At 41.5% G+C, this 27,929-nt stretch overlaps 1 protein-coding gene across 1 annotated transcript; it reads left to right on the top strand.

The window, feature by feature from the left end:
• Window positions 1-123: 123 nt before the first annotated feature.
• Window positions 124-27,724, top strand: LOC139556211 (dermatan-sulfate epimerase-like). The gene is made up of 6 exons (XM_071369850.1): window positions 124-251; window positions 3,322-3,793; window positions 9,139-9,392; window positions 17,416-17,655; window positions 25,416-25,623; window positions 25,830-27,724. The coding sequence occupies exons 2-6, from the start codon at window positions 3,366-3,368 to the stop codon at window positions 27,577-27,579; spliced, it is 2,880 nt and encodes a 959-aa protein (XP_071225951.1). The 5' UTR covers window positions 124-251; window positions 3,322-3,365; the 3' UTR covers window positions 27,580-27,724.
• Window positions 27,725-27,929: the final 205 nt, after the last annotated feature.

Below are 27,929 nucleotides of genomic sequence, written 5' to 3'. Positions count from 1 at the left end.
TGTACAATCATTACTTTCGGTCTCCCTCCCACGTCCCACTTCTCTAGGCACTTACCCATACTGCCCCTCATACAACAGAATTTATGACGTTCTCTTCAAAACAGCAATTTCTCCCCTTACGCAGAATGGTCATTTTTTTTCACCACTTGAAAGATTCAAAGCATCGATGAATGTCGCGGGGATTCTATTATGAAGTGACTGGTAGGAGTATCAAATCTGGACTACAATTTTACAACAACTGGTTTTGACAGGTAGGCTAATCTTAATCAGTGTACCATTCTTTACACCAAGGCTTCACTGATCGGAAAATGTCCATTTCAGTGCGCAATTTGCGCGTAATCCTATTTTGAGATTATGTGGTGTGGTACTAGTAGGTGTAACGTTTTTCCAATGTGAGAATAATAATTAATTAAACCTAAGAAAAGTACTATTTATTTAAGTAGATGTACATATAAAACGAAATAATGAACTCAATAGTTTTCTTAATATGACACTGATGACAAAAGTCACGTACAAGGATAGTAACGTTACTCGATTGATGACATTCGATAGCCTACCAAATGGAAATGTGTAGGATGTTCTCAGAGGTGTGTTTAGGTATAAAAATATATAATTATATGTCCTATGAAAACTACTAATATGAAAAAGCTGGGACACTTTGCAAAGGTGTATTTTAATATAAGTATCAAGTTAAGACGCTGGCGGCCTGAAAGTGGCTATCCAAGGTAAGGAGGTGAGAACAGCCAAGTAAAGAAAGATCTGTGGAGCTGCCTAATAAATATTGCCATTGTAAATATAAACACGAGTTTAGGGTTTGTTGTATTACTTTCTAGTGATGGAGCAGTATAGAATACTTTCCAAAATACATTATTGACACATTATTCTACAGTAATTACAAGTCAGTTCATCAAATTTCTGCCCTGCTAGAGCTGCCCCTGTCAACTGTAAGGACTGTTATTGTGAAGTGGAAACATCTAGGAGCACCAACGGCACAGCCACTAAGTGGTAGGCCACACAAGCTCACAGAACGAGATTGCTGAAGCGTGTAGCACTAAAAATAGTCTGCAACACTCACTACAGAGTTTCAAACGGCCTCTGGAAGTAACGTCAGCACAATAACTGTTTATTGGGAGCTTCATGAAATGGAACGCTACCTGCCTAAATGCATAGTGCCAACTGTAAAGTTTGGCTAAAGAGGAATAATGGTATGGGGCTGTTTTTCATGGTTCGGGCTAGGCCCCTTAGTTCCAGTGAAGGGAAATCTTAACGCTTAGAATGACATTCTAGACGATTCTGTGTTTTAAACTTTGTGGCAACAGTTAGGGGAAGGCCCTTTCCTATTTCATGACAATACCCCGGTGCATAAAGTGAGGTCCATACAGAAATGGTTTGTTGAGATCAGTGTGGAAGAACTTGACTGTCCTGCACAGAGCCCAGACCTCAACCCCATCGAACACCTTTGGGATAAATTGGAACGCCGACTGCGAGCCAAACATCAGTCCCCGACCTACTGTAACTAATGCTCTTGTGGCTGAATGGAAGCATGTCCCCGCAGCAATGTTCCAACATCTAGTGGAAAGCCTTCCCAGAAGAGTGGAGGCTGTTATAGCAACAAAGGGGGGACCAACTCCATGTTGATGCCCATGATTTTGGAATGAGATGTTCGATGAGCAAGTGTCCACATACTTTTGGTCATGTAGTTGAAGTTATTTTCAAAGAGATGGCTAACAACAGCATGCGAGCTGCAATAAAAAACACAGTTCCACTCACCTGATGATGATCATTTGAAACTTAACTTCTTGTTGAAAGTTATTGTTTAAAAGGGAGATGCTAACAAATTAGCAACAACATCCTCTTTGATAACACCTGCTGCAGCCACTGCAAACTAGCCTACAATAGCCTACAACAAAAGCTAGGTAGTTAAACCGTTGCTCGCTATTGCACAGCGACCTGTTGGCCTTCGAGAAGGCATACGTTTCCATGCATTTTTGTAAAAACGGTCCAACCCATTACAGGTCAATGTGATTGGTTGATTCCACTGTCACTCAAAAAAAGTTGCCCAAATACAATTGAATGTCAGATGCCTTCTATCAAGCTTCTGATGGCCTAGCCAATGGCTGATTTATCTCTCCAGAGACCACCATAGAAAAATCCTGATTGGATCTTTTTTTCTCTTCAGTGTTAACCCTTTCCTTTCTAACAAAAACTGAATAGATTTAATCAGAACATCATTGAAAATAATATAACAATTATTATTTGTATTATTTTATAAATCATTAGTCTTTCTCTGTCTAAAGAATCCATATGTTCTACTGGACATTTTAAACTCTTGTCATGGTGACGATTTTACAAAATTACAGTCATGGTCTTGAATTGGACTCACATTTTTCTGGTCTCGGTCTTGGCTCAGTCTCGAACCTCTCGTCCCCCTCCCGGTCTCGGTCTTGACTCGGTCTTGCCCCCCCCCCCCCCCCCCTCTGGTCTTGGTCTTGACTCAGACTCAATTCGCTCCAGTCTTGGTCTTGAATCAGTCTCGCTTAAGGTGGTCTCGAACAGAACACTGCTAGGCAACACTAAATAGTGTAGCATAATACACAACAGACAATTCATGCCAATGGAACTGACCAGAGTCTAGACTCTCTAGACAACCTTCAAATCACCACCAAATGGTTTTCTGTTAGACAAGTGCCAAGAGTAAGGTCCTGGAATGTACGTCCATGTTCCTGAGAAGAGATGACTAGCACTACCATAGTGTCAAATTGACCTATGTCATCTTAGTTATCGGTTAAGTCAAACCAGTAGAACTGATGAATAAGAATACTAATCGGGGACTCTATGACCTTTAGAGTGTTGAGGACAACGTGTCTGACTATGTGGGTGTACATGGCTAGACTTGCCTGAGATACTGTCAATACAAGAATGAACTAGGCCTCAGGATTCATAGCGATGAACACACATCTCGACAATAGATGTCATAGCACACTTTACACATTACTGCTACCTCTTCTCAAGACACACATGGGGGAGGAGGAGGGGGGGGGGGGTCTGTTATGATTACTCATAAAGATAAGAGTTGCATTTTTACAACAGAGAGCTCAATTTTCCTTTCAATTGTGACAGTCTACAGCAAGTGCTATGGTTTTGTAGTGTTTAATAACCTTTCAAAACAGTAGAGGATAGCCAGAATGATCAGGAATACAGCTGTATCCAATTATTCAAGGAATGCACCCTTTGTATGAAAAGGCTGGGGAGTCGAGAGAGAGAATATGGCTGGCTAGCTTTCTCAAAGTATTTTCTTCTCCCCTTTCCTTTCCTCCTCAGCTGAGCTCTATTGGAAATGCCACGGTGCCCTCTCTGATGTGAGGATGAGGACCTACACCAGAGGGGCCCCCACAGCATTCTTCATAAGTCTACTGTGGCCCCTGGTGTCCCCGGTGGTGGGGATGGGAGAGGAGACGGACCCCACTGGAGGGATACCCTTCATGGGAGGGAACTACGATGGACACCCCATGCTGTTTTTCGGCCAGGGTGAGGTGGAGGAGTTGCAGGCAGCAGCGGCTGGGACTCACCAGGAGATGGCTGCAAGGATCCGCGAGGCGGGGGAGGCCATGCTGGAGCACCCTGAGGAATACCTGCCCTCCTGGAGCCCGGCAGAGTTCAGCGCCCGCTGGAACGAGGTGTATGGAAACAACCTGGGAGTGTTGTCTATGTTCTGTCTGCTCTACCCACACAGGGCCGGGGCCCTTGACCTGGCCAAGGATTACATGGAGAGGATGGCAGCTCAGCCTAGTTGGTATATTTTCTATCTTTGTTTTTCCCAAATCTTTGTGTACATCTTCTTATCCGAGATATTGCTGCAGAAAGCAAACCTAAATGCAATCAATTGTCTGTGAACATCATCCCTACTTATAGGGAAAAGAAATATGAGATACAATCTGTGGAAACAGTTTCTGAGTAGTTACTCAAATTCAGCCCCTGTGGGAACAGTTACTGTGTACAGTAGATTCTCAAATTCAACCCCTGAGTGAATTCCTTGCTTCTCAATTGCAGAAAACTGAGCCGTTCTTCCCTTGGGATCTCTATTGTTTTATGCTTAGCCTACCCTTTGCAGTAAGAAAAACTATTTTCTCATTACAATGACCAATACTGATATATTTGGAGAATGCACAGATGCAGCTTAATCAATGTATTTGTCCTCTGTACATCACCATGTGCCCACTGGGGATACATGACAAATCCTACTCCCCTTCTTTATGGCCAGACCTGCAAGTAGAGATGCATTGTGGTCCGATGGGCCTGTGGTCCAGGAAATATGTTTAGCAGCTGTTCGAATTCATTGCTGAACATGCCCCCGTTGAAAGGAAATTAAATGTTCCGATGTTGAGCTGCCTGGCCTTGTGCAGTGGGATGGGAGGACCTTCAGCCTCTACTACTGCTCTGGATTAGAGGTCAGAGACTGAGATAGTCATTTGACTGGGGTACTCTGAGTGGTTACATGGGAAATCTCATCTGCATCTCACATTGTTCACCCCCAACCAAAAGGATGTGCTAATGCGGTCTCAGTCTACAGAATCAGAAGGGAATCGCTTAAAGTCTGAATGATGTTATATTTGAATCAAAAGTATATGATATTTATTTAACCGTACTAGGCTATCATGCAGACTTGTTCACATTATGTTGCACAAAAATCATAGGCTAAGACAAGGGCACCTATGAGATAGCATGTTGTTTCTGTATTTTAACCAACCCTTACAGTACTGTACTTCAGATGACCCCCGACCTCCTGTGAGGGTTGTGATTGTGAAACTTCTGTGGTTTTAATATTTTCACTAACAGTACAGTTTATAAAGTCCTTCATAACAAGCTTTCTCTGCACGTCGCAAGCCAATGAATTCAGTGTTAAGGAGGGGTCTCTGACATATGAGGCAAGTCATTTCACTGTCGCAACCAATTTTGGAGTCATGGTGCCTGCGTTCTCAGAACGTCTTTGCTTTTAGCTTCATGGTCAGAGGGCTTCCCTTTTCCAGTTTCACCTTCTCCTTATCTCTCAATCCTTTTTCAGAAAAAAGCATTACCTCAGCCTCATTGTTTAAATCCTCTACTTAGTCTTTAGCTGCTGCGTCTAGCCACCCCGTTCAGAGGGAGAGACAAGGTTTTCTTATGGGTACTGACCAGAAGCATTAGTCCAAATTTGCCAATACTTCTCACAAAATTTGTCCGTGGCACAAGTTAAGAAATGATAACCCACTGAGCACATTTTCCCAGTTTAACAACATACAATGTGAGTTCTCTCCTCAGCCACACATTTACTATAGTTTCTGAATTCTGAATCTCACAGGGATCCATAAAAGTGGCTCCGACAACTTGTCGAGGAGAACCATATTCCGACCGGTAAACTCCAGCTTGTGACGTACTCTGGTCCCTGGTTTGTTTTAAGGCAGTCCATGTGTAAACACACAGAAGAGATGTCTTGTGTGCTTTGGTGTAATGTAATATACAGTACAGTACAGCAGTACTCATTCTAAATACTTTAACAGTCCATTAAACTTGGTTTGTGAACCAAAGACTGTCATCAAAAAAACATTTTAACTAGTCGTTGACAGATGGAAATAATGTATTAGTTACATAAAATGGAAGAAATGCTGCCAGAGGGTAGCTGCATATCTTTGATATGTGTGAATAAAATAAAATTTTATTTGTCACATGCGCTGAATACAACAGTTGAAATTTACCGCAAAATGCTTACTTACAAGCCCTTAACCAACAATGCAGTTCAAGAAATAGAGTTAAGAAAATATTTACTAAATAAAGTTTCAACAATTATAAAAAGTGACACAATAAAATAACTATAAAATAAAATAATACAGGGAGTACCGGTACTGAGGTAATGTGAGGGGGTACAGGTCAGTCGAGGTCATTTCTCTGCTACCGCTTGCCATGCGGTAGCAGAGAGAACAGTGTATGACTTGGGTGACTGGAGTCTTTGACAATTTTTTGGGCCTTCCTGGGACCCCGCCTAGTAAATAGGTCCTGGATGGCTGTGATGTACTGGGCCGTACGCACTACCCTCTGTAGCGCCTTACGGTCGGATGCCGAGCAGTTGCCATACCAGGCAGTGATGCAACCGGTCAGGATGGTCTCGATGGTGAAGCTGTATAACTTTTTGAGGATCTGGGGACCCATGCCAAATCTTTTCAGTCTACTGAGGGAGAATAGGCATTGTCGTGCCCTCTTCACGACTGTCTTGGTGTGTTTGGACCATGATAGTTTGTTGGTGATGTGGACACCAAGGAACTTGAATCTCTCGACCCGCTCCACTACAGCCCCATCGATGTAATTGGGGCGTGTTAGGCCTTCCTTTTCCTGTAGTCCACTATCAGCTCCTTTGTCTTACTCACGTTGAGGGAGAGGTTGTTGTCCTGGTACCACACTGCCAGGTCTCTGACCTCCTCCCTATGGGCTGTCTCATCGTTGTCGGTGATCAGGCTTGGCCACACAGTCGTGGGTGAACAGGGAATACAGGAGGGTAGCTCTGACAGGCCCCCGTGTTGAGGATCAGCGTGGCAAATGTGTTGTTGCTTACCCTCTCAGGAAGTCCAGGATCCAGTTGAAGAGGGAGGTGTTTAATCCCAGAGTCCTTAGCTTTGTGGGTACTATGGTGTTGAACGCTGAGCTGTAGTCAAAGAAAGGCATTCTCACGTAGGTGTTCCTTTTGTCCAGGTGGGAAAGGTAGTGTGGAGTGCGATTGAGATTGCATCATCTGTGGATCTGTTGGGGCGGGATGTGAATTGTAGTGGGTCTAGGGTTTCCGGGATGATGGTGTTGATGTGAGCCATGACCAGTCTTTCAAAGCACTTCATGGCTACCGAAGTGAGTGCTACAGGGCGGTAATCATTTAGGCAGGTTAACTTCGCTTTCTTGGGCACAGGAACTATGGTGGTCTGTTTGAAACATGTAGGTATTACAGACTTGGTGAGGGAGAGGTTGAAAATGTCAGTTTAAGACACTTGTCAGTTGGTCCGCACATGCTCTGAGTACACGTCCTGGTAATATGTCTGGCCCCGCGGCCTTGTGAATGTTGACCTGTTTAAAGGTCTTGCTCACATTGGCTATGGAGAGAGTGATCACACAGTCGTCCAGAACAGCTGGTGCTCTCATGCATGCTTCAGTGTTGCGTTTCTCAAAGCGAGCACAAAAGGCCTTTAGCCCGTCTGGTAGGATCGCCTCGCTGGGCATCTCGCGGCTGGGTTTCCCTTTGTAGTCTGTAATAGTTTGCAAGCACTGCCACATCCGAGCTGGAATAAAAAATCAAATTTTAAAGTATGGCAGCTTCTTTGATATTTGGCACGGAGTAAAGTGTATGGGTCCATGTGATGAGTAGAACAGATTTCTACTATTTCTTTTATATGTTCTGAGAAGAATGATTGTCAAGTTGGGGATGAAAATGTATTTACATGGCATGCACTTTAATGGTAACTGCTCAAAATACAATTTCCTTCTTGGATTTTTATTTTACTGCCACATTTTACTGTCATTTTTACTATAATTACACAGAGAGAGCTTTTCAAGAACACTTCGTAGGTGTTATATGACATTAACGCATGGGTAAGGACTAATTTGCCAATTTCACAATTAGTAGCTCTTAAAAACACAATTCAGTCAGCATTCAAAATGTATGAGGTGCCAGCTACTTTTGAAATTGCACATAGTGCACTATATATCACTTTAAAAGGCAGTATATGTTGTTGGACTTTAAAGCATGTGTGAAGATGCTGTTTTGCATGTTTTTGGTAAAAGAACTGAAAGCTATTTAGATCTTTGCCAAATCAGAAAATGGGCCTGAGAAAGATAAGTTAAAGTCTACACTTTTGATGACATTTAACTTTCAAGAATATGTAGTTAAACTTTTCTGTTTTTATTGGAGCTTATAGTACTGAGCGAATCGTTTGTTTTGAGATCAGTTTGTTTTCGATTTTGGTTTTGATAATGTTTTTAGACATTAAATGCACTATGCTTTATGTGAGTTGAATGCTGTAACAACAGATAATAAAAAAGTTAATATCCCATGATGGTAGTGACTGCACATTACTGCTTATCACTTATTAACCGTCCTTTATTCACACTTTAATAAAATATTTCAGTTCTTGTGTATATAAAAACATTTCAGGCCTATTTGATGACTTTATTATTTAATTCCAAGTCATCATCTCTATAGAGCTGCTGTCTGACAAAGTCACTATTTTAGCAGTTTTTCAAAGTAAATAAGGCATACTTTTATGACTGCTGAATATTAAATATCAGTCTTAGCTCAGACAAGTAGGTGCACAATGGATAATAGGGACAAGAAACTCCACATTAGTTAATTAATGTGTCCTACACTAAACTTTGTAGAATATTGGCCTTTTGGAAAGCCTACTACATTGCTCAGTTCGAGCTTGATCTGATTTATCTCCAGAGAAACTGCTCATTGCGCTCACAGAAAAAAAATGAACGAAATGGAAATTCAAATAATAGAACAGATGTCGGTTAATTAGTTGTTTTATAAAAAGAGTGTCACGAATCCTGCCGAAGATGGTGCCTCTTCCTGTTCGGGCGGCGCTCGGCGGTCGTCGTCGCCGGCCTACTAGCTGCCACCGATCCCCTTTTCTGTTTCATTTAGTTGTGTCTGATTTGTTGCACCTGTTTCATGTTTAGGTTTGGTTGTGGGCTATTTAAACCCAGTTGGCCCGCCGGCTTTTGTGCGGGCTTGTTTGTCTGTTTGTGGTGTTCGTTTATTCTTGTGGTGTCTGTTCCTGCTCAGTTTCGTCCTGTTTGTTGGACTGGGACTTTACGCGCCCTTGTGTGTGTGGCGTGACCGTCTCTCTGGTTGTATTTGGAATATTAAAAATCCACATCGTTTGGAACTACCCTGCTCTCTGCGCCTGACTTCTGCACTCACCACTTATTGAAGCGTTGACAAAGAGAAAGCTCCACCTGCCTTGCTTGGGCTAGAGTGAAAAAGGAATTTCAATTAATTCAAAACTATTTGTAAGGATACTACATATTGTATTAAGTCTTTCAAAGTTAGGAAATGGCACAATATAAATCCGTATTTATCACAGAGGACTATACTCATCAATCATTTTCTGTGTGTTGCAGGTTGGTTAAAGATGCTCCTTGGGATGAGGTTCCTCTAGCCCACTCTCTGGTTGGCTTCGCTACAGCCTATGACTTCCTGTATGAGTACCTGAGCAAGGTGCAGCAGGAGCGCTTCCTGCGGGTGATCGGTAATGCTACGCGCTTCATGTATGAGAAGTCCTACATCCGCGGCTGGGGCTTCCAGTACCTGCACAACCACCAGCCCACCAACTGTGTGGCTCTCCTCACTGGCAGCCTGGTCTATATGGCCCAGGGTGAGTACATCTGGTCCATGCACTGTGAACGTGTGTGTGTGTGTGTGTGTGTGTGTGTGTGTGTGTGTGTGTGTGTGTGTGTGTGTGTGTGTGTGTGTGTGTGTGTGTGTGTGTGTGTGTGTGTGTGTGTGTGTGTGTGTGTGTGTGTGTGTGTGTGTGTGTGTGTGCAGCTAAACACAAACACATTTATTATTACATCATCAGCTTTCAGAGGGTTCCTACAGTTTTTACTCTGTAACCTAGATCATGTCATTTTGGTGGTGGACCATTCTTGATACACACAGGTGTGAGTGTGAAAAACCCAGCAGCAATGCAGTTCTTGACCCATTCAAACCAATATTTCTGGCACCTACTACAATACCCCGTTCAAAGGCACTTAAATCCATGTCTCAATTGTCTCAAGGCTTAAAAATACTTAATTAACCTGTCTCCTCCCCTTCATCTAAACTGATTGGAGAGGATATAGCAAGTGACATCATTAAGGGATCATAGCTTTCATCTGGATTCACCTGGTCCGTCTATGGAAAGAGCATGTTTTGTACACTCAGTGTAGATCCAGTAGATTGGTCAGTTTCTACTTAGTCTATTCATGTTCCTGGAATACTGTGGCCTCTTCTTGTTAACTTGTGTCACATCCTTCCTGAGTTACTTGAAATCACATTTGCCTTAAATGGATGGCTGCAGTCCAGCTCCATATGACTTGAGTAAGATTGTTTCATCCAGTGGAGGCTTCCCAGTCAGCCCCCTCTGCCCCTGAGTAGACAAACATTCTGGGCTGGAATTTCCATTCAGTGAGCCCGGGTTTATTCTCCATAGCTGCACTTAATCCCTCATAATTGTTTCTCCAGCGGAGACTCTCCACACAATTCCATAACATTCTGGATTGACCTTTTCCCAGTGTTTCTCTTAGTAGAGACTTAAGGAAGGAACATAAGTCTGAAAAAGGGCCTTATTATTTCCTGCTAATTTCAAAACTGTTCCTTCTATTGTTTTGCTTTCAATTTCCTGGTTGTATTTTATTGGATGTTTCAGTCGGAGAGGCAGAGAGGCCAAAGGAAGGTGAAGTTGTTATTGTTGTCCCCAGCAGTGCTATGGTATATCTTGGTTTGTTTACAAGGGAAGTGTTTCTGGTACAGAAAGAATGAGAGTCATGTAAACTAAATGACAGCAGGCTTATGGAGATTACTGTGGTCATCGTGGTTTTTCTTGGAGTCTGGTTTATGATACTGAGCAGAGGGCAGGAGAGAGGGGGGGGGTGCAGACTGGAGAATTATAGTACCCCTTTTGTTTTGAATCAGCTTTTTTGTTTCAAGTCCAGGAAAAACCGAGTTTGGTCCAGCAGCTTTGGTTGTTAACTCTTCTGTTACCTTGGAAATAAACGTAATTTGGTCATGGCCTGGGGTCTATGTACTGACTGTATAAATGTTTAAAGCTGACTTTGCACTTGTATGTTTTTGAACAGCTGCAAATTGTTAAAAGGTAGCTTAACTAACTAACAGTTTTTGCTTAGGGTATAGCAGATTGAGAAAAGGTAGCTTAACTAACTAACAGTTTTTGCTTAGGGTATAGCAGATTGAGAAAAGGTAGCTTAACTAACTAACAGTTTTTGCTTAGGGTATAGCAGATTGAGAAAAGGTAGCTTAACTAACTAACAGTTTTTGCTTAGGGTATAGCAGATTGAGAAAAGGTAGCTTAACTAACTAACAGTTTTTGCTTAGGGTATAGCAGATTGAGAAAAGGTAGCTTAACTAACTAACAGTTTTTGCTTAGGGTATAGCAGATTGAGAAAAGGTAGCTTAACTAACTAACAGTTTTTGCTTAGGGTATAGCAGATTGAGAAAAGGTAGCTTAACTAACTAACAGTTTTTGCTTAGGGTATAGCAGATTGAGAAAAGGTAGCTTAACTAACTAACAGTTTTTGCTTAGGGTATAGCAGATTGAGAAAAGGTAGCTTAACTAACTAACAGTTTTTGCTTAGGGTATAGCAGATTGAGAAAAGGTAGCTTAACTAACTAACAGTTTTTGCTTAGGGTATAGCAGATTGAGAAAAGGTAGCTTAACTAACTAACAGTTTTTGCTTAGGGTATAGCAGATTGAGAAAAGGTAGCTTAACTAACTAACAGTTTTTGCTTAGGGTATAGCAGATTGAGAAAAGGTAGCTTAACTAACTAACAGTTTTTGCTTAGGGTATAGCAGATTGAGAAAAGGTAGCTTAACTAACTAACAGTTTTTGCTTAGGGTATAGCAGATTGAGAAAAGGTAGCTTAACTAACTAACAGTTTTTGCTTAGGGTATAGCAGATTGAGAAAAGGTAGCTTAACTAACTAACAGTTTTTGCTTAGGGTATAGCAGATTGAGAAAAGGTAGCTTAACTAACTAACAGTTTTTGCTTAGGGTATAGCAGATTGAGAAAAGGTAGCTTAACTAACTAACAGTTTTTGCTTAGGGTATAGCAGATTGAGAAAAGGTAGCTTAACTAACTAACAGTTTTTGCTTAGGGTATAGCAGATTGAGAAAAGGTAGCTTAACTAACTAACAGTTTTTGCTTAGGGTATAGCAGATTGAGAAAAGGTAGCTTAACTAACTAACAGTTTTTGCTTAGGGTATAGCAGATTGAGAAAAGGTAGCTTAACTAACTAACAGTTTTTGCTTAGGGTATAGCAGATTGAGAAAAGGTAGCTTAACTAACTAACAGTTTTTGCTTAGGGTATAGCAGATTGAGAAAAGGTAGCTTAACTAACTAACAGTTTTTGCTTAGGGTATAGCAGATTGAGAAAAGGTAGCTTAACTAACTAACAGTTTTTGCTTAGGGTATAGCAGATTGAGAAAAGGTAGCTTAACTAACTAACAGTTTTTGCTTAGGGTATAGCAGATTGAGAAAAGGTAGCTTAACTAACTAACAGTTTTTGCTTAGGGTATAGCAGATTGAGAAAAGGTAGCTTAACTAACTAACAGTTTTTGCTTAGGGTATAGCAGATTGAGAAAAGGTAGCTTAACTAACTAACAGTTTTTGCTTAGGGTATAGCAGATTGAGAAAAGGTAGCTTAACTAACTAACAGTTTTTGCTTAGGGTATAGCAGATTGAGAAAAGGTAGCTTAACTAACTAACAGTTTTTGCTTAGGGTATAGCAGATTGAGAAAAGGTAGCTTAACTAACTAACAGTTTTTGCTTAGGGTATAGCAGATTGAGAAAAGGTAGCTTAACTAACTAACAGTTTTTGCTTAGGGTATAGCAGATTGAGAAAAGGTAGCTTAACTAACTAACAGTTTTTGCTTAGGGTATAGCAGATTGAGAAAAGGTAGCTTAACTAACTAACAGTTTTTGCTTAGGGTATAGCAGATTGAGAAAAGGTAGCTTAACTAACTAACAGTTTTTGCTTAGGGTATAGCAGATTGAGAAAAGGCAGATAACCGTTACTTTGCTCATTCTTGGACCAGTTTATTTAGGGGCCGAACTCTGGCATAATTATTTTACTGTGTGCATATTCACTTTCTGCATTCCTTTGTCATGAATTTATCATTCATACCCTGTGCAAAAGTATGACATAACAGGCAAATATTATTCTATCAAGAACCCAGTGAAGAAATGGAACTTTGCCACTAAGGTTCTGCCAGAAATCAATCCTAGCAAACATTGGCTTCATGTCACATTTAATTCAGAGCCATTGTATTGCACATGTCTATAGTACTGAGATTTATGGAAGAATACAGCACCTCTCTTTAAAATATGTGTATTATTTTATAGGGGACATAAAAAGCCCATTTGAAGCATTTATTTATAAGAATGGGATAGGCTCCATCTGTTGAAAATAAAGGAAGACATATCTGTCCAAAGCATAAAACCTCTTAAGGCCTCTATGAGAAAGTTAATCTCAGCATATAGCTACTGTGTACATTATGGTCTTATCATCAGAAGGGATATTGTATGGGCTCTATCCAAAGGGTGAGTCACGGGGAGAGAGTGGAACAGATGACTAGATCGCAGGACAGCATCTGATATGGGATCAGTGCATTCCGGTGTCCGCATGTTGACGCTTGGCGGCTGGTCTGCCGTGGTGGGATCCTAATTGGACAGCCATGTGTGCAGTAGTTTACCATGGGTTCATCAGTACTTAACCATCAGGATTTCACCCTAAGACCTGAATCATCCACCTGTCTGCTACGACCACCAGGTGCTCAAGTTGTATTATTTAGTGTAGAATGTTGGGACTCTGGGAGACATTCAAAGTCATAGCCACAGTCAGATTACATTGTGTTGCTTCCTTAAACAAAAGCTGTTATACATGAACACTTGATTGATTTGTGAAAAAGTGTCTATTTTACACATACTGTATAACCTATGGGCAAAATGGGTTGAGTCGACCTAGTTCCCTCGTTATTTCAATGTAATTTACATCATATTCAAACACGAATTAACAACACGTTTGGTTTACATTTTGACAGTTTGTTGAGAACTTTTTCAGATGTCAAATAAAATTGTATGTAAAGTACCAGTCCAAAGGTTGGACACAACTACTCATTCAAGGGTTTTTCTTTATTTTTACTATTTTCTACATTGTAGAATAGTAGTGAATACATCAAAACAATGAAATAACACATATGGAATCATGTAGTAACCAAAAAGTGTTAAACAAATCAAAATATATTTTATATTTGAGATTCTTCAAAGTAGCCAGCATTTGCCTTGATGACAGCTTTGCACACTCTTGGCATTCTCTCAACCAGCTTCATGAGGTAGTCACCTGGAATGCATTTCAATTAACAGGTGTGCCTTGTTAAAAGTTCATTTGTGGAATTTCTCAATGAGTTTGAGCCAATCAGTTGTGTTGTGACAAGGTAGTGTTGGTATACAGAAGATATACAGAAGCCCTATTTGGAAAAATACCAAGTCCATATTATGGCAAGAACAGCTCAAATAAGTGAAGAGAAATGACAGTCCATCAAACTTTAAGACATGAAGGTCAGTCAATCCAGAAAATGTCAAGAACTTTGAAAGTTTCTTCAACTGCAGTCTTAAAAACCATCAAGCGCTATGATGAAACTGTCTCTCAAGAAGACAGCCACAGGAAAGGAAGACCCAGAGTTACCTCTGCTGCAGAGGATAAGTTCATTAGAGTTACCAGCCTCAAAAATTGCAGCACGAATAAATGCTTCACAGAGTTCAAATAACTGCAGCCCAAATAAATTCTTCATGGAGTTCAAGTAACAGCCACATCTCAACATCAACTGTTCAGAGGAGACTGCGTGAATCAGGTCTTAATGGTCGAATTGCTGCAAAGAAACCACTACACCAGGACACCAATAAGAAGAAGAGACTTGCTTGGGCCAAGAAACACAAGCAATGGACATTAGACTGGTGGAAATCTGTCCTTTGGTCTGATGAGTCCAAATTTGAGATTTTTGGTTCAAACCGCTGTGTCTTTGTGAGATGCAGGGTAGGTGAACAGATGATCTCCGGATGTGTTGTTCCCACCGTGAAACATGGAGGAGGAGATGTGATGGTGTGCCTTGCTGGTGACACTGTCAGTGATTTATTTAGAATTCAAGGCACACTTAACCAGCATGGCTTTCATCAAGACAAAGGCTGGCTACTTTGAAGTGTCTAAAATCTGAAATATATTTTGATTCGTTAAACACTTTTTTGGTTACTACATGATTCCATATGTGTTATTTCATAGTTATGATGTCTTCACTATTATTCTACAATGTATAAAATAGTAAAAATAAAGAAAAACCCATGAATTAGTAGGTGTGTCCAAACTTTTGACTGGTACTGTAGATCTGACGTCTTTGCCCGGTGGGTACAGTATGGAAAATGATTTTGCCAATACTCTCAGCTTTAAGCAATTGTCTAGACTTGTTCCTCCTCCCGCCTTGTATAATCTAAACCCACTTGATTTGCATCATGTCAATAAATGAAGCAGAAACTCTTGTCAGCCCACTATCATTGTATTTAACCTATGTCATATTTGGTTATTTCATTCTTAGAAATCATTCTTTGTTCATTCTTGGAAATGAAATAAGAGGCTTCAGGAATTTTCCTCAACTGGGTCCAGACACCTTTTTTGTGATTTCACAAATTTAGAGAAACTTTCCCCGAACAGCAAATCCCCAAAAAACATGAACAAAGGCTCCAAGAAAACACCCAAATACATCCTTTTAGAAACGGCAAAGCTCTCACTATTGTGATGTAGGTCTTTAGATGTTGTACACATTAAATTGTGTAATTCTGAACTTTATCCGCAACGTTATTTTCCATTTTGTTGTGTCACGAGCGATACATCTCCGTCCATTTTACAGGTAACTGCCAAAAGTAAAGAAACACTTGAGTAAACGAGTGATACAAAGTATATTGAAAGCATGGGGTACTTCCACACAGGAAGTTCCAGACACTTGTAGAATCTTTGCCAAGGTGCATTGAAGCTGTTCTGGCATGTGGTGGCCCAACACCCTATTAAGACACTATATGTTGGTGTGTCCTTTATTTCGGCAGTTACCTATAGCAGCAGGCTACACAGAAAATGGAACCGCTCGAGACGGCTCGAGTTGCGGGAAAGGGCATATAACGTTGTGGATAAAGTTCAGAATGACACAACTTCATGTGTACAACATCTAAAGACCTGCATCACAATACTGAGAGCTTTTCTGTTTCTAAAAGGATGTTTTGAGGTGTTTTATTTTTTATTTTGTTCATGTTTTTTAGGGCCCCCATACTACACAATGAGGATGAGGAAGTGATTTGCTGTTTGGGGTAAGTTTCTCTAAAACATGTCAAATCACAAAAGAGGTGTTTGGACCCTTCTAGAACATGCCATTGAAATCAAAAATAGAGATTTGGTTGTAAAAAAGAGAACTTCTCTTTTAATGGCTCATCAAATCATAATTAGTTTAAAAAAAACTCAAAGGAGTAGAAGGCAAGTCAAATGGCACCATATAAATAGTAAATCCCTTGACCTCCCACATTCCTGCGAACCACAGCGTCATGGTGTGGGCAACTAATGTGTACTGATGAGGGCTCCAGAGCCAGTAACATCACTAACAGCATGGCTGAAGAGAAGCCATAGATAAGGCCCCAGCATGACAGCAGCATTATCCACTCAGCCAGTCATTAGGTAAACTGAGGCACATCATTAGGCTCCAGATCGATTGTGGAGTTCATGGCTAGAGCACAGTGTTACTGTACGTGATGTGATTGAGCCATGGGTGGTAGAATTTCTTACTGGTCATTAAGATTATTGGATCTTTTGACTTTATAAAATTAATCAGATTAGTTTGGGTATTCCCCTGACTTGATTTAATTCTATGTATTTTTTTATATTCTATTGTAATTATATAAAAAAAATTGGTTCATTAATTCCTACATGATGCCCTTGTCTAATAATGGAAAATGCAGAACTGTCCAAACAGTGTGTGGACTTGGGAGTATGGAACCGGACTGTGGGCATTAGTGTAGTGAGATGCTGTTTGTGTAAATGTGGTCTTTGTGTGCCAGTAGTTCCTGTTTAATGGTAAATACCTGCTCTGTGTAGGCCACTGATCTGCTAGCCCAAACTAAACACGGGGGTGGACGCCGGCTCAGGGGCTGGGCTGTGGGCACCGGTGAGTGGTTGGCTGGAGCCAGTCCACTAGGTAGCTGCCAGGCACCAGTGAAGGACTGGGATTCCTCAATGAAGTGTGGCTGGAGTGTTTATGTGGTCACTTCTTCTCATAGTAAACTCTGTGTGTGATCCAGAGAGAGAGAGAGAGAGAGAGAGACGCTATACATTAGTCTGGTATGGTAGTATCATGCTTTCCATATAACGTGAGTTAAGGCTCCTGTATGAAGTTCCTGGAAATTAAGAAATCTGAATTTTGAATAACTGAGTAGCTTTAACTGCATTTACAACTACAGTACCTCACTTGAGACCACATATTACACCTAGTTACTTAGTTAAAGTCATGACAATAAACACTTTAGGTGGCTGACAGCAATCTATCTCACACCCACTAAGCTGACCCTGGTTTCTCCTCTGTTCTTTTCCAGGTTATCTGCAGGAGGCCTACCTGTGGACTAAGCAGGTTCTGGCCATCATGGAGAAGTCTATGGTGCTCCTCCAGGACGTGACGGACGGCTCACTGTACGAGGGCGTGGCCTACGGTACCTATACCACCCGCTCTCTATTCCAGTATATGTTCCTCGTGCAGAGACACTTCTCCATCAGCCACTTCGACCACCCCTGGCTCCACAAACACTTTGCATTCATGTACAGGACCATCCTGCCAGGTAATACAATAATTGATGTTGTATACTCTGCTCTGCTCTGCCATTCAATTGCATAGAACATAATTAATGTTTCCCTTTGCAGAAGTTGCTTGGTTCGATCGACTTTTTACCTCTAACTGTGCATTTAGTCTAGATATCACGTGATATATTAAAAGGTCATATGGATATTGTATAAGGAGCAAGACCATTTTTTAAAGGAAATACAGTGCCAGTCAACAATCTGTGAATAAGTGTTCATAAATGCTTTAGTGAACTGCTGAGGCACCCGTCCTGGCCCTGCATCCAGCCAGCGTCCTTCTTGGCAATGTTTCCCAAGTTCTAAGTAGATTATGTATGAAACCCCCTGAGTGCATTACCACCATGTTAGAGAGTGTAACTACTCATTTGTCCTGATATGGGATATGCATGCGTGCACTTAATAGCTTCCTGGAGGTCTGTCAGAGCTGTGCTGATCCCTCTCCTCTGCTCTCCTCTCCTTTTCTGGCTGACTGTCTGAAAGTCAGGGGGAGGGCAGTGCTGGAGGAAGGGCCCCCTCCCAACACTTTGTATTGTGACTGGGGCTGAGCAGCTCTAGGAGATCTAGTTTTGGACTCCCACAATATTTGACATGGGGCATTTGTTTGTCCAAGATCTAGCTTTGCATCACGGCAGGAGTGTTGTAAACAGACGATCTTTCAGAATGGGAAACACACACACCTAGTATCACACCGCTTGTGCACTATCACAGCTCAGGATGTGACCCAGATGCAGACAGGCGAATAGTTTCATACTCAGAATATTTATTTTACCAGTGGTGGAAAAAATACCCAATTGTCATACTTGAGTAAAAGTATAGATACCTTAACAGAAAATGCATAAAGTAAAAGTGAAAGTCACCCAGTAAAATACTACTTGAGTAAAAGTCTAAAGGTATTTGATTTTAAATATACTTAAGTATCAAAAGTAAATGGAATTTCAAAAATATACTTAAGTATCAAAAGTAAAATTCCTTGTATATGGCAAACCAGACAGCACAATTTTCTAGTTTTTTAAAATTACGGATAGTCAGGGGCACACTCCAACAATCAGACATAATTTACAAATTAAGCATTTGTGTTAAGTGAGTCCGCCAAATCAGAGGCAGTAGGGATGACCAGGGATGTTCTCTTGATAAGTGTGTGAATTGAACCTTTTCTGTCCTGTTAAGCATTCAAAATGTAACGAGTACTTTTGGGTGTCAGGGAAAATGTAAGGAGTAAAAAGTAATAATTTTCTTTAGGAATGTAGTGGAGTAAAAGTAAAAGTTGTTAAAAATAGAAATAGTAAAGTAAAGTAAAGATACCTCAAAAAACGACTTAAGTTATACTTTGTATAAGTTAAGTATTTGTACTTACAGTTGAAGTCGGAAGTTTACATACACCTTAGCCAAATACATTTAAACTCAGTTTTTCACAATTCTTGACATTTAATCCTAGTAAAAATTCCCTGTCTTAGGTCAGTTAGGATCACCACTTTATTTTAAGAATGTGAAATGTTTGAGTTTGAGTTGATTTTATTTTTACAGGGACAGTGCACATTAATCAACGTTTCAGTTAAAGAGCCGGTTTTAGCCAGCCAGCTAATTTTCAACCGCAGTCTCTGGGCAGGTTATTAAAACAATTACAATACAGACAATCAATGAGCAGTGAGCACACGCAGAGCAACATAGGACAAGCAAGACATAGCATGCAGACAGAACAACATAGCACAAAAAGCAACAAGACAAAATCCATAAAAGCAACAAAGTGTTTCCACACCTCACAAGCTACAGACAACAGACAACATTGAAAGCGGCAATACACAGCTAGGGATTATGTTCACAAATCGGATTGGCCTTTAGCCCTGTCTGCATGTTTTTTGTGAAAGTGTGATAGGTGGTGCAGTTATGTGTGTCTGATGGCAGTGTATTCCAGACATGGGAAGCTCTCACAGAGAAAGCAGATTGACTAAAGGTGCTTTTCCTTAAGGGAAATATACAGTCACCTCTCATGGCAGACCTTGTGGATCTGCTGCCATATGTTTGGGTTTTCTGTTTAACAAAAATACTGAGTGGAGGGGGAGCCAGGCCATTTAGGATCTTGAATACAAGACATGCGTCGGTGTATTGCACAAGATTTTCCCAACTCAGGAGCTCATGCTTTCTGAGGATGTAACAGTGATGATGGCTTTTGGGCTTTCTATCAAGCACTTTGAGAGCCTGTTTGTTAGCTAGGTTGAATTTGGTTATTTGAATTACGTTTTCACCTGCTTTTTAAAAGAGAGGTTGGAATCAAGTATGATGCCAAGGTACTTAAAATCAGATACCACCTGGAGCTTATCCCCTGACACATAGACATCTGGCTCAGTAGCAACGGTTGCCCTCTTTGTGAAGAACATGCAGACAGTTTTTTTCACATTGAGATGCAAACACGAGTCACTGAGCCACTTTGTAACCTGGACCATTACAGTAGTGAGTTCTTGTGCAGCTTGTTGTTTGCTCTTTGCATGCGCCGATATCACTGTATCATCTGCATACATTTGAACTTCAGACCCAGTACAGACAGAAGGCAGATCATTAATGTACAGGCTGAACAGGAGGGACCCCAGTACTGACCCTTGGGGCACGCCCACATCATAACTAAGAGTGGGCGACAGCTCATTGCTCACTCTGACACACTGAGTTCTGCCTTCAAGGTATGATTTCATCCATCTCAAGGCATCGGGGGAAAAGTTGAACTTGGACAATTTTGTGATGAGAACCTCATGGTTAACAGTATCAAAAGCCTTCCTTAGGTCCAGAAACACAGCCCCAACAACGCCCCCTTTGTCCATCTTGGACAAAGGCCATCCACTGCTTTCCACTCCGGTGAGTATCGCTGGCTCGGTGATGTTAGGCCCAGAATTGAGTTGCACATCCCCGGAGAGCAGGAGGGTAGTGAACAGGTAGTTTAACAGTTTCCGATAAATGTTGGACTTGTGTTTGTTACGCCTAAGATCCGTCTACCATCTCATGTCAGAATAATAGTAGAGAGCATTATTTATTTGACATTTTATTTCTTTCATCACATTCCCAATGGGTCAGACGTTTACATACACTCAATTAGTATTTGGTAGCATAGCCTTTACATTGTTTAACTTGGGTCAAATGTTTCAAGTAGCCTTCCACAACCTTCCCACAATTAGTTGGATGAATTTTGGCACATTCCTCTTGACAGAGCTGGTGTAACTGAATCAGGTTTGTAGGCCTCCTTGCTCGCACACACTTTTTCAGTTCTGGCCACACATTTTCTATAGGTTTGAGGTCAGGGCTTTGTGATGGCCACTCAAATACCTTGACTTTGTTGTCCTTAAGCCATTTTGCCACAACTTTGGAAGTATGCTTGGGTATGCTTGGGGTCACTGACCATTTGGAAGACCCTTTTGCGACCAAGCTTTAACTTCCTGACTGATGTCTTGAGATGTTGCTTCAATATATCCACAAAATTTTCCAACCTCATGATGCCATCTATTTTGTGAAGTGCACCAGTCCCTCCTGCAGCAAAGCAGCCCCACAACATGATGCTGCCACCCCCGTGCTTCACGGTTGGGATGGTGTTATTCAGTTTGCAAGCCTCCTCCTTTTCCTCCAAACATAACGATGGTCATTATGGCCAAACAGTTCTATTTCTGTTTCCTCAGACCAGAGGATATTTCTCCAAAAAGTACGATCTTTGTCTCCATGTGCAGTTGCAAACCGTAGTCTGTCTTTTTTATGGCGGTTTAGGAGCAGAGGATTCTTCCTTGCTGAGCGGCCTTTCAAGTTATGTTGATATAGGACTCGTTTTACTGTGGATATAGATACTTTTGTACCTGTTTCCTCCAGCATCTTCACAAGGTCTTTTGCTGTTGTTCTGGTATTGATTTGCACTTTTCGCACATTGATTTGATTCGCACATTGATTTGCACTTTTCGCAACGTACATTCATCTCTAGGAGACAGAATGCGTCTCCTTCCTGTGCGGTTTGACGGCTGCGTGGTCCCATGGTGTTAATACTTGCATACTATTGTTTGTACAGATGAACGTGGTACCTTCAGGCGTTTGGAAATTGCTCCCAAGGATGAACCAGATTTGTGGAGGTCTACAATTTATTTCTAAGGTCTTGGCTGATTTATTTACATTTTCCCATGATGTCAAGCAAAGAGGCACCGAGTTTGAAGGTAGGCCTTGCAATACATCCACAGGTAAACCTCCAATTGACTCAAATGATGTCAATTAGCCTATCAGAAGTTTCTAAAGCATTTTCTGGAATTTTCCAAGCTGTTTAAAGGCACAGACAACTTAGTGTATGTAAACTTCTGACCTACTGGAATTGTGATACAGTGAATTATAAGTGAAATAATTTGTCTGTAAACAATTGTTGAAAAGATTACTTGTGTCATGCACAAAGTAGATGTCCTAACCGACTTGCCAAAACTATAGTTTGTTCACAATAAATTTGTGGAGTGGTTGAAAAATGAGTTTAATGACTCCAACCTAAGTGTATGTAAACTTCCGACTTCAACTTTAAGTACTTTACACCAAAGTATTTTACAAAGGGGCAGGCAAAGGGCAGGTTGAGGTTCGTAATACAAGGCAGGGTCAAACAGGGACAGAACGGCAGGCAGGCTCAGGACAGACAGATAGGTCAGATCCGGCAAGACTAGAAAAACAAAGTTGAGAGCAGGCGAACCAGGAAACATGCTGGTAAGACCTGACAAGACAAGACAAACTGGCACAGACAAACCGAAAACAAAGGTATAAATACACAGGAGATAACTGGGACAACTGGGAGACACCTGGTAGGGGGTGGAGACAAGCACAAGACACGTGAAACAGATCAGGGTGTGACAGTGCACTGTCTGATTTTGGTTATTGCTGTTGTTGTTTTTGGCTTATAAACAATTTATTGTGGTTAAATATTTACTACTGGTTGCTAGGTTTTAATTAAGATACCTTTTCAAGCCAAACTGCCATTCTTCTTAGATACTGAGAGTAAGCTAAATTTATGGGAACCGTGTGTTTTGGGGAAATGGCTTCAGCAATAAAGCTAGGGAGATGCTAATTTCAACAGGGCCTGTAGTTTCTCTTTCCCTTTTAGGACATGGCATGCCATGCATTTTTGACATTTGTGTTAAAAATGCAAAAATTCTGTTGAAGCTACATATGTAAGATTTATAGTGTATTTGAGGTTTAACAAAGGCTTCTACGTTTTATACAAATGTATAAAAAATGTCCATTCATTATAATCCACATAATAATTCACATTTCCTGTTGCTGCAGGATTATTTTCCTGCTGTAGCAAACTGTCTTAAATTAAGATTCTACAATGCCTTCAGAAGGTATTCAAAACCCTTGACTTTTTTTGACATTTTGTTGTGTTACAGTCTGAATAAAAATGTTATTAAATTGAAATTTTGTGTCACTGGCCTACACATAATAACCCATAATGTCAAAGTGGAATAATGTTTTTATAAATGTTTACAAATTAATAAAAAATTCAAAGCTGAAATGTCTTCAGTCAATATGTCATGCCTGCTCCCCCTCCCTGGTGCTCAGGGGCGCCAGGCTGCCCATCCTTACGCAGACCTGTCACCATCGTTACGCGCACCAGCGCGTATTTGGACTCACCTGGACTCCATTACTTTGTTGATTGCCCCTCCTATATCTGTCTGTTTCTCAGTTTGATCCCAGTGTCAGCATTAATGTCATTATGTTTCCCCTGTCCAGACGCTGTCCGGGTTTTGTTTCATGTACATTATTTATTAAACGTTCACTCCCTGTAGTCTGTCTTTACACAATAAGTATGAATACTAATCGACTCAAGACATTTCAGCTTCATTTTTTATTAATTTGTAAACATTTCTAAAAACATAATTTGTAATGGCAAGCCTAAATAAGTTTAGGAGTAAACGTTTAGCAATAATAGTGTTTAACATGATTTTTGAAGAACTACCTGATCTCTGTACCACACACATACAATTATCTGTAAGGTCGCTTAGACGAGCAGTGAATTTCAAACCCAGATTCATCCACAAAGATCAGGGAGGTTTTCCAGTGCCTAGTAAAGAAGGGCACCTGTTTGTAGATGGGTAAAAAAGCAGACATTGAATATCCCTTTGAGCATGGTGAAGTAATTAATGACAGTTTGGATGGTGTATCAATACACCCAGTCAATACAAAGATGCAGGCGTCCTTCCTAACTCAGTTGCCGGAGAGGAAGGAAACCGCTCAGTGATTTCACCATGAGGCCAATGGTGACTTTAAAACAGTTACAGAGTTTAATGGCTGTGATAGGAGAAAACTGAGGATGGATCAACAATGCTGTAGTTACTCCACAATACTAACCTAATTGATAGAGCGAAAAGAAGGAAAACTGTACAGAATAAACAATATTCCAAAACATGCATCCTGTTTGCAACAAGGCACTAAAGTAATACTGAAACAAATGTGGCAAAGCAATTTACTTTTTGTCCTGAATACAATGTGTTTGGAGCAAATCCAATACAACACATTACTGAGTACCACTCTCCACATTTTTTTGCATAGTGGTGGCTGCATCATGTTATGGGTATGCTTGTAATCGTTAAGGACTGGGGAGTTTTCCAATATAAAAATAAACAGAATGGAGCTAAGCACAGGCAAAATCCTAGAGGAAAATATTGTTCAGTCTGCTTTCCACCAGACACCAGACACTTGGAGATGAAATTCACCTTTTAGTAGGACAATAACCTAAAACACAAGACCAATTATAAAATGGGTGGTTCGAGCCCTGTATGCTGATTGGCTGACAGCCATGGTATATCACGGGTATACCATGGGTATGATAAAACATTTATTTTTACTGCTCTAATTACATTGGTAACCAGTTTATAATAGCAATAAGGCACCTCAGGGGTTTGTGATATATGGCCAATATACCACGACTAAGGGCTGTGTCCAGGAACTCCACGTTGCTACGTGCCTAAGAACAGCTCTTAGCCGTGGTATATTGGCCATATACCACACCCCCTCGGGCCTTATTGCTTAAATATACACTGGAGTTGCTTAGCAAGACGACATTGAACGTTCCTGAGTAGCCTAGTTCCAGTTTTGACTTAAATCGGCTTGAAAATATATGTCAAGACTTGAAAATGTCTGTTTTCACAGTTTGAAGAATTTTTAAAATAATAATGTGCAAATATTGTACAAACCAGGTGTGGAAAGCTCTTAGAGACTTAACCAGAAAGACTCAGCTGTTATCACTGTCATTGGTGATTCCAACATGTATTGACTCAGGGGTGAATACTTATGTAAATTAGATACTGTATTTCATTTTCAATACTTTAGCAAAAAACATGTTTTCACTTTGTCATTTTGGGGTATTGTGTCTAGATGGGTGAGGTAAAAAAATATTTAAGCCATTTTGAATTCAGGCTGTAACACAACAAAATGTGGAAAAAGTCAAAGGGTATGAATACTTTCTGAATGCACTATATATCTATACAACATGTACCGTATTACTTACATTTTGTAGACTACTCAAGATTGAATCATAAGAAGGTATATTGTTTGTACAACCAAACTGGACCTTGGACTGATCAGTATGTAGCGGTCACTTCAAATTTGTAAGAGTTTTATGATAATAACATTCAATATTTCTCTAACAAACCACTATGAAAAGCCACTATTGCAGTTGCCTCCTCCTATATTTTAACTGTAAAATAATCCATATGGATCTTGGCCCTGGCCTGTTCCATCTCACCAGGGTTCCAGAGGACTGTAGCCGTAGCAGATTCCAACTACAATTGGTTCTACGGGCCTGAGAGCCAGCTGGTGTTCCTGGACCGATACGTGATGAGGAACGGCAGCGGGAACTGGCTGGCTGAACTGATCCATCAGAACCGGGTGTTGGAGGGGCCAGGACAGGCCGGGAAGGGACAGAGATGGTGCACACTGCACACAGAGTTCATCTGGTGAGACTGAGTCACTCTCTCTCTTTCGCTCTTGTCTGTTGGTTTAGTTGTACTGTTAAATGTGCTGTATTGTATGGATTTAGACCTACAGTTTATTATCATACTGATAATTAAATAATTTACTCCATTCTGAATGTTAAATAGGATTTTGAGCAGCTTAATTTGTATGTATGAAATTAATATGTTGTTGTTTTTCAATTCTGCAGGTATGATCCAAGCCTGACTCCCAGGGCTCCTGCAGACTTCGGTACATCCCAACTCCACTACTTTGAGGACTGGGGTGTCGTCACGTATGGAAGTGCTTTACCCGCAGACACCAACCACACCTTCCTCTCTTTCAAGTCGGGGAAGCTGGGTGGACAGGCCATATTTGACATTGTTCACAGGAACAAGTACAAAGACTGGATCAAAGGGTGGCGGAACTTTAACGCTGGCCATGAGCACCCTGACCAGAACACCTTTACGTTCGCCCCTAACGGTGTTCCTTTTATCACGGAGGCTCTGTACGGGCCCAAGTATACCTTCCTCAACAACGCAGTGCTGTTCTCCCCAGCTGTCTCAAGGAGCTGCTTCAAGCCATGGGAAGGTCAGGTCACCGAGGCCTGTGACTCCAAGTGGCTGAAGTACAAGGTGGGGCTGGCGGCGGACGCCCAGGGCAGGGTGGAGGCTGCTCTGGAGAGGCAGGGGATGGTGTTCATCCGTGGGGAGGGCCAGTCGGCCTACAACCCTGACCTGAAGATCAGGAGCTTCCAGAGGAACCTGCTGCTCCTGCACCCCCAGCTGCTGGTCCTAGTGGATCATATCCATCTGGAGACAGACAGCCCAACCAGGGCCATGAGTGCCTTCTTCCACAACACGGACCTGTCCTTTCAGGAAGCCAAAATAGATGGTGTGCACGGAGCCTTTGTCAGACACGGTGAAGACCCGTATAAAATGTTCTGGATGGATGACACGGGCTTCAGTGAGAAAGGGGTCTTGGGGTACTGGAACTATCCACGTGGTTACCCCTATAATGGCTCTAACTATGTGAATGTGACAATGCCACTGAGGTACCCACACACCAGGGTGGCCTATATCTTCTTTGGGCCGGGGGTGGACGTGCAGAGCTTTAGCCTGCGTGCTGATGCTAATAGGGTGGACATTTACCTGGCCACCAACGAGCACACCTACACCATCTACCTTCTGACAGGAGAGGTGACCAACAAGCCTCTGTTCGCCATGGTACTGGTGGACCAGAAGAAGATTGTGTTTGAGAAAGCAGCAGAAGTGCTGAATGACACGCCAGAGGAGGTGGAGGAGTATGTCAACGTAGTAGAGGACAACCTCCAGCATGCCAAGCCTGTTTTCCAGCAGCTGGAGAGACACATCCTGGGCAGGGTACTCAACACGGCCAGCTTCCGCAAGACAGCTGAGCGCCTCCTACAGTTCTCAGACAAGAAGAAGACAGAGGAGGCCATCGAGAAAATGTTTGCTCTGACTAAGAAACAGGGCAAAGGGAAGGGGGCCAAGAAAGCCTTGGGGAACCTTGGGAAAGAGCTCTCAGAGAGCCTGCCTGACATCTTTGCACAGATCGAGGTGAGTGAGAAGAAGGAGAGATCGAAGAGCACAAAGCGGATTATTGAGGAGAGCTCAGAGGAAGATGGAGACTCCAGGGCGTTTATGGATTATGGAGACTCAAATAAAGGCAGGAAGGGTGGCTTTGTGAAGGGTCGCAAGTTCAAGGAGGTCCACATGTCAGCGACAGCCAAGAGTGACAGTCTGTCAAACGCAGCCTCTTATATCAGACTATTCCTAATCTTAAACATAGCCACCTTCTTCCTGCTACTGGCTGTGTTATTGACACGCTTCCAGAGAGGCAGAAGTCTACACACCCAAAGGTGTTTCTATGGCATTCTCCTCATCGACAGCTTCATCTTACTCTGCCTCTACTCTTCCTGCTCTCGCGCACAGTGTTGACATCATCACTGTGCAACGACGGGGAATGTCAATGTACAGACAGACCTATTGAACTATTGTAGTTCGCCATGGGTTAATAAAATGCACCATACACCTCAGTCTGAGCCAAATCTACCTGATGGGTGTCCAGGAAATAATTAATTCCAAATAGGAATTGATAGACTTAACGATATTAAGCCAGACAACCTCGGAGATCCTAAGCTTCTGTGGAGCTTGGGAATGGAGTCTATATAAACTTTGTCATGTAGAGTTTTTAGATTAGACCCCCTGACTCATATCAAAGATCTCCAAGGCTAGCCACTAAAATGCAGATGTCTCTGCCTCTCTCTGCGTACGTTTTGACATGCAGT

Source organism: Salvelinus alpinus, chromosome 27, assembly GCF_045679555.1.
Source record: "Salvelinus alpinus chromosome 27, SLU_Salpinus.1, whole genome shotgun sequence".
Classification (NCBI taxonomy): domain Eukaryota; kingdom Metazoa; phylum Chordata; class Actinopteri; order Salmoniformes; family Salmonidae; genus Salvelinus; species Salvelinus alpinus.
The sequence above is the reverse complement of the archived record's forward strand: the minus strand, read 5'-3'. Positions and strand labels throughout refer to the sequence as shown.

Excerpts from the sequence above, each read along its gene's own strand:
- LOC139556211 (XM_071369850.1), top strand. The coding sequence starts at position 3,366 with ATGAGGACCTACACCAGAGGGGCCCCCACAGCATTCTTCATAAGTCTA. Across the intron at positions 3,794-9,138 it reads ATGGCAGCTCAGCCTAGTTG|GTTGGTTAAAGATGCTCCTT; the intron begins GTATATTTTCTA and ends TGTGTGTTGCAG. Across the intron at positions 25,624-25,829 it reads CTGCACACAGAGTTCATCTG|GTATGATCCAAGCCTGACTC; the intron begins GTGAGACTGAGT and ends TCAATTCTGCAG.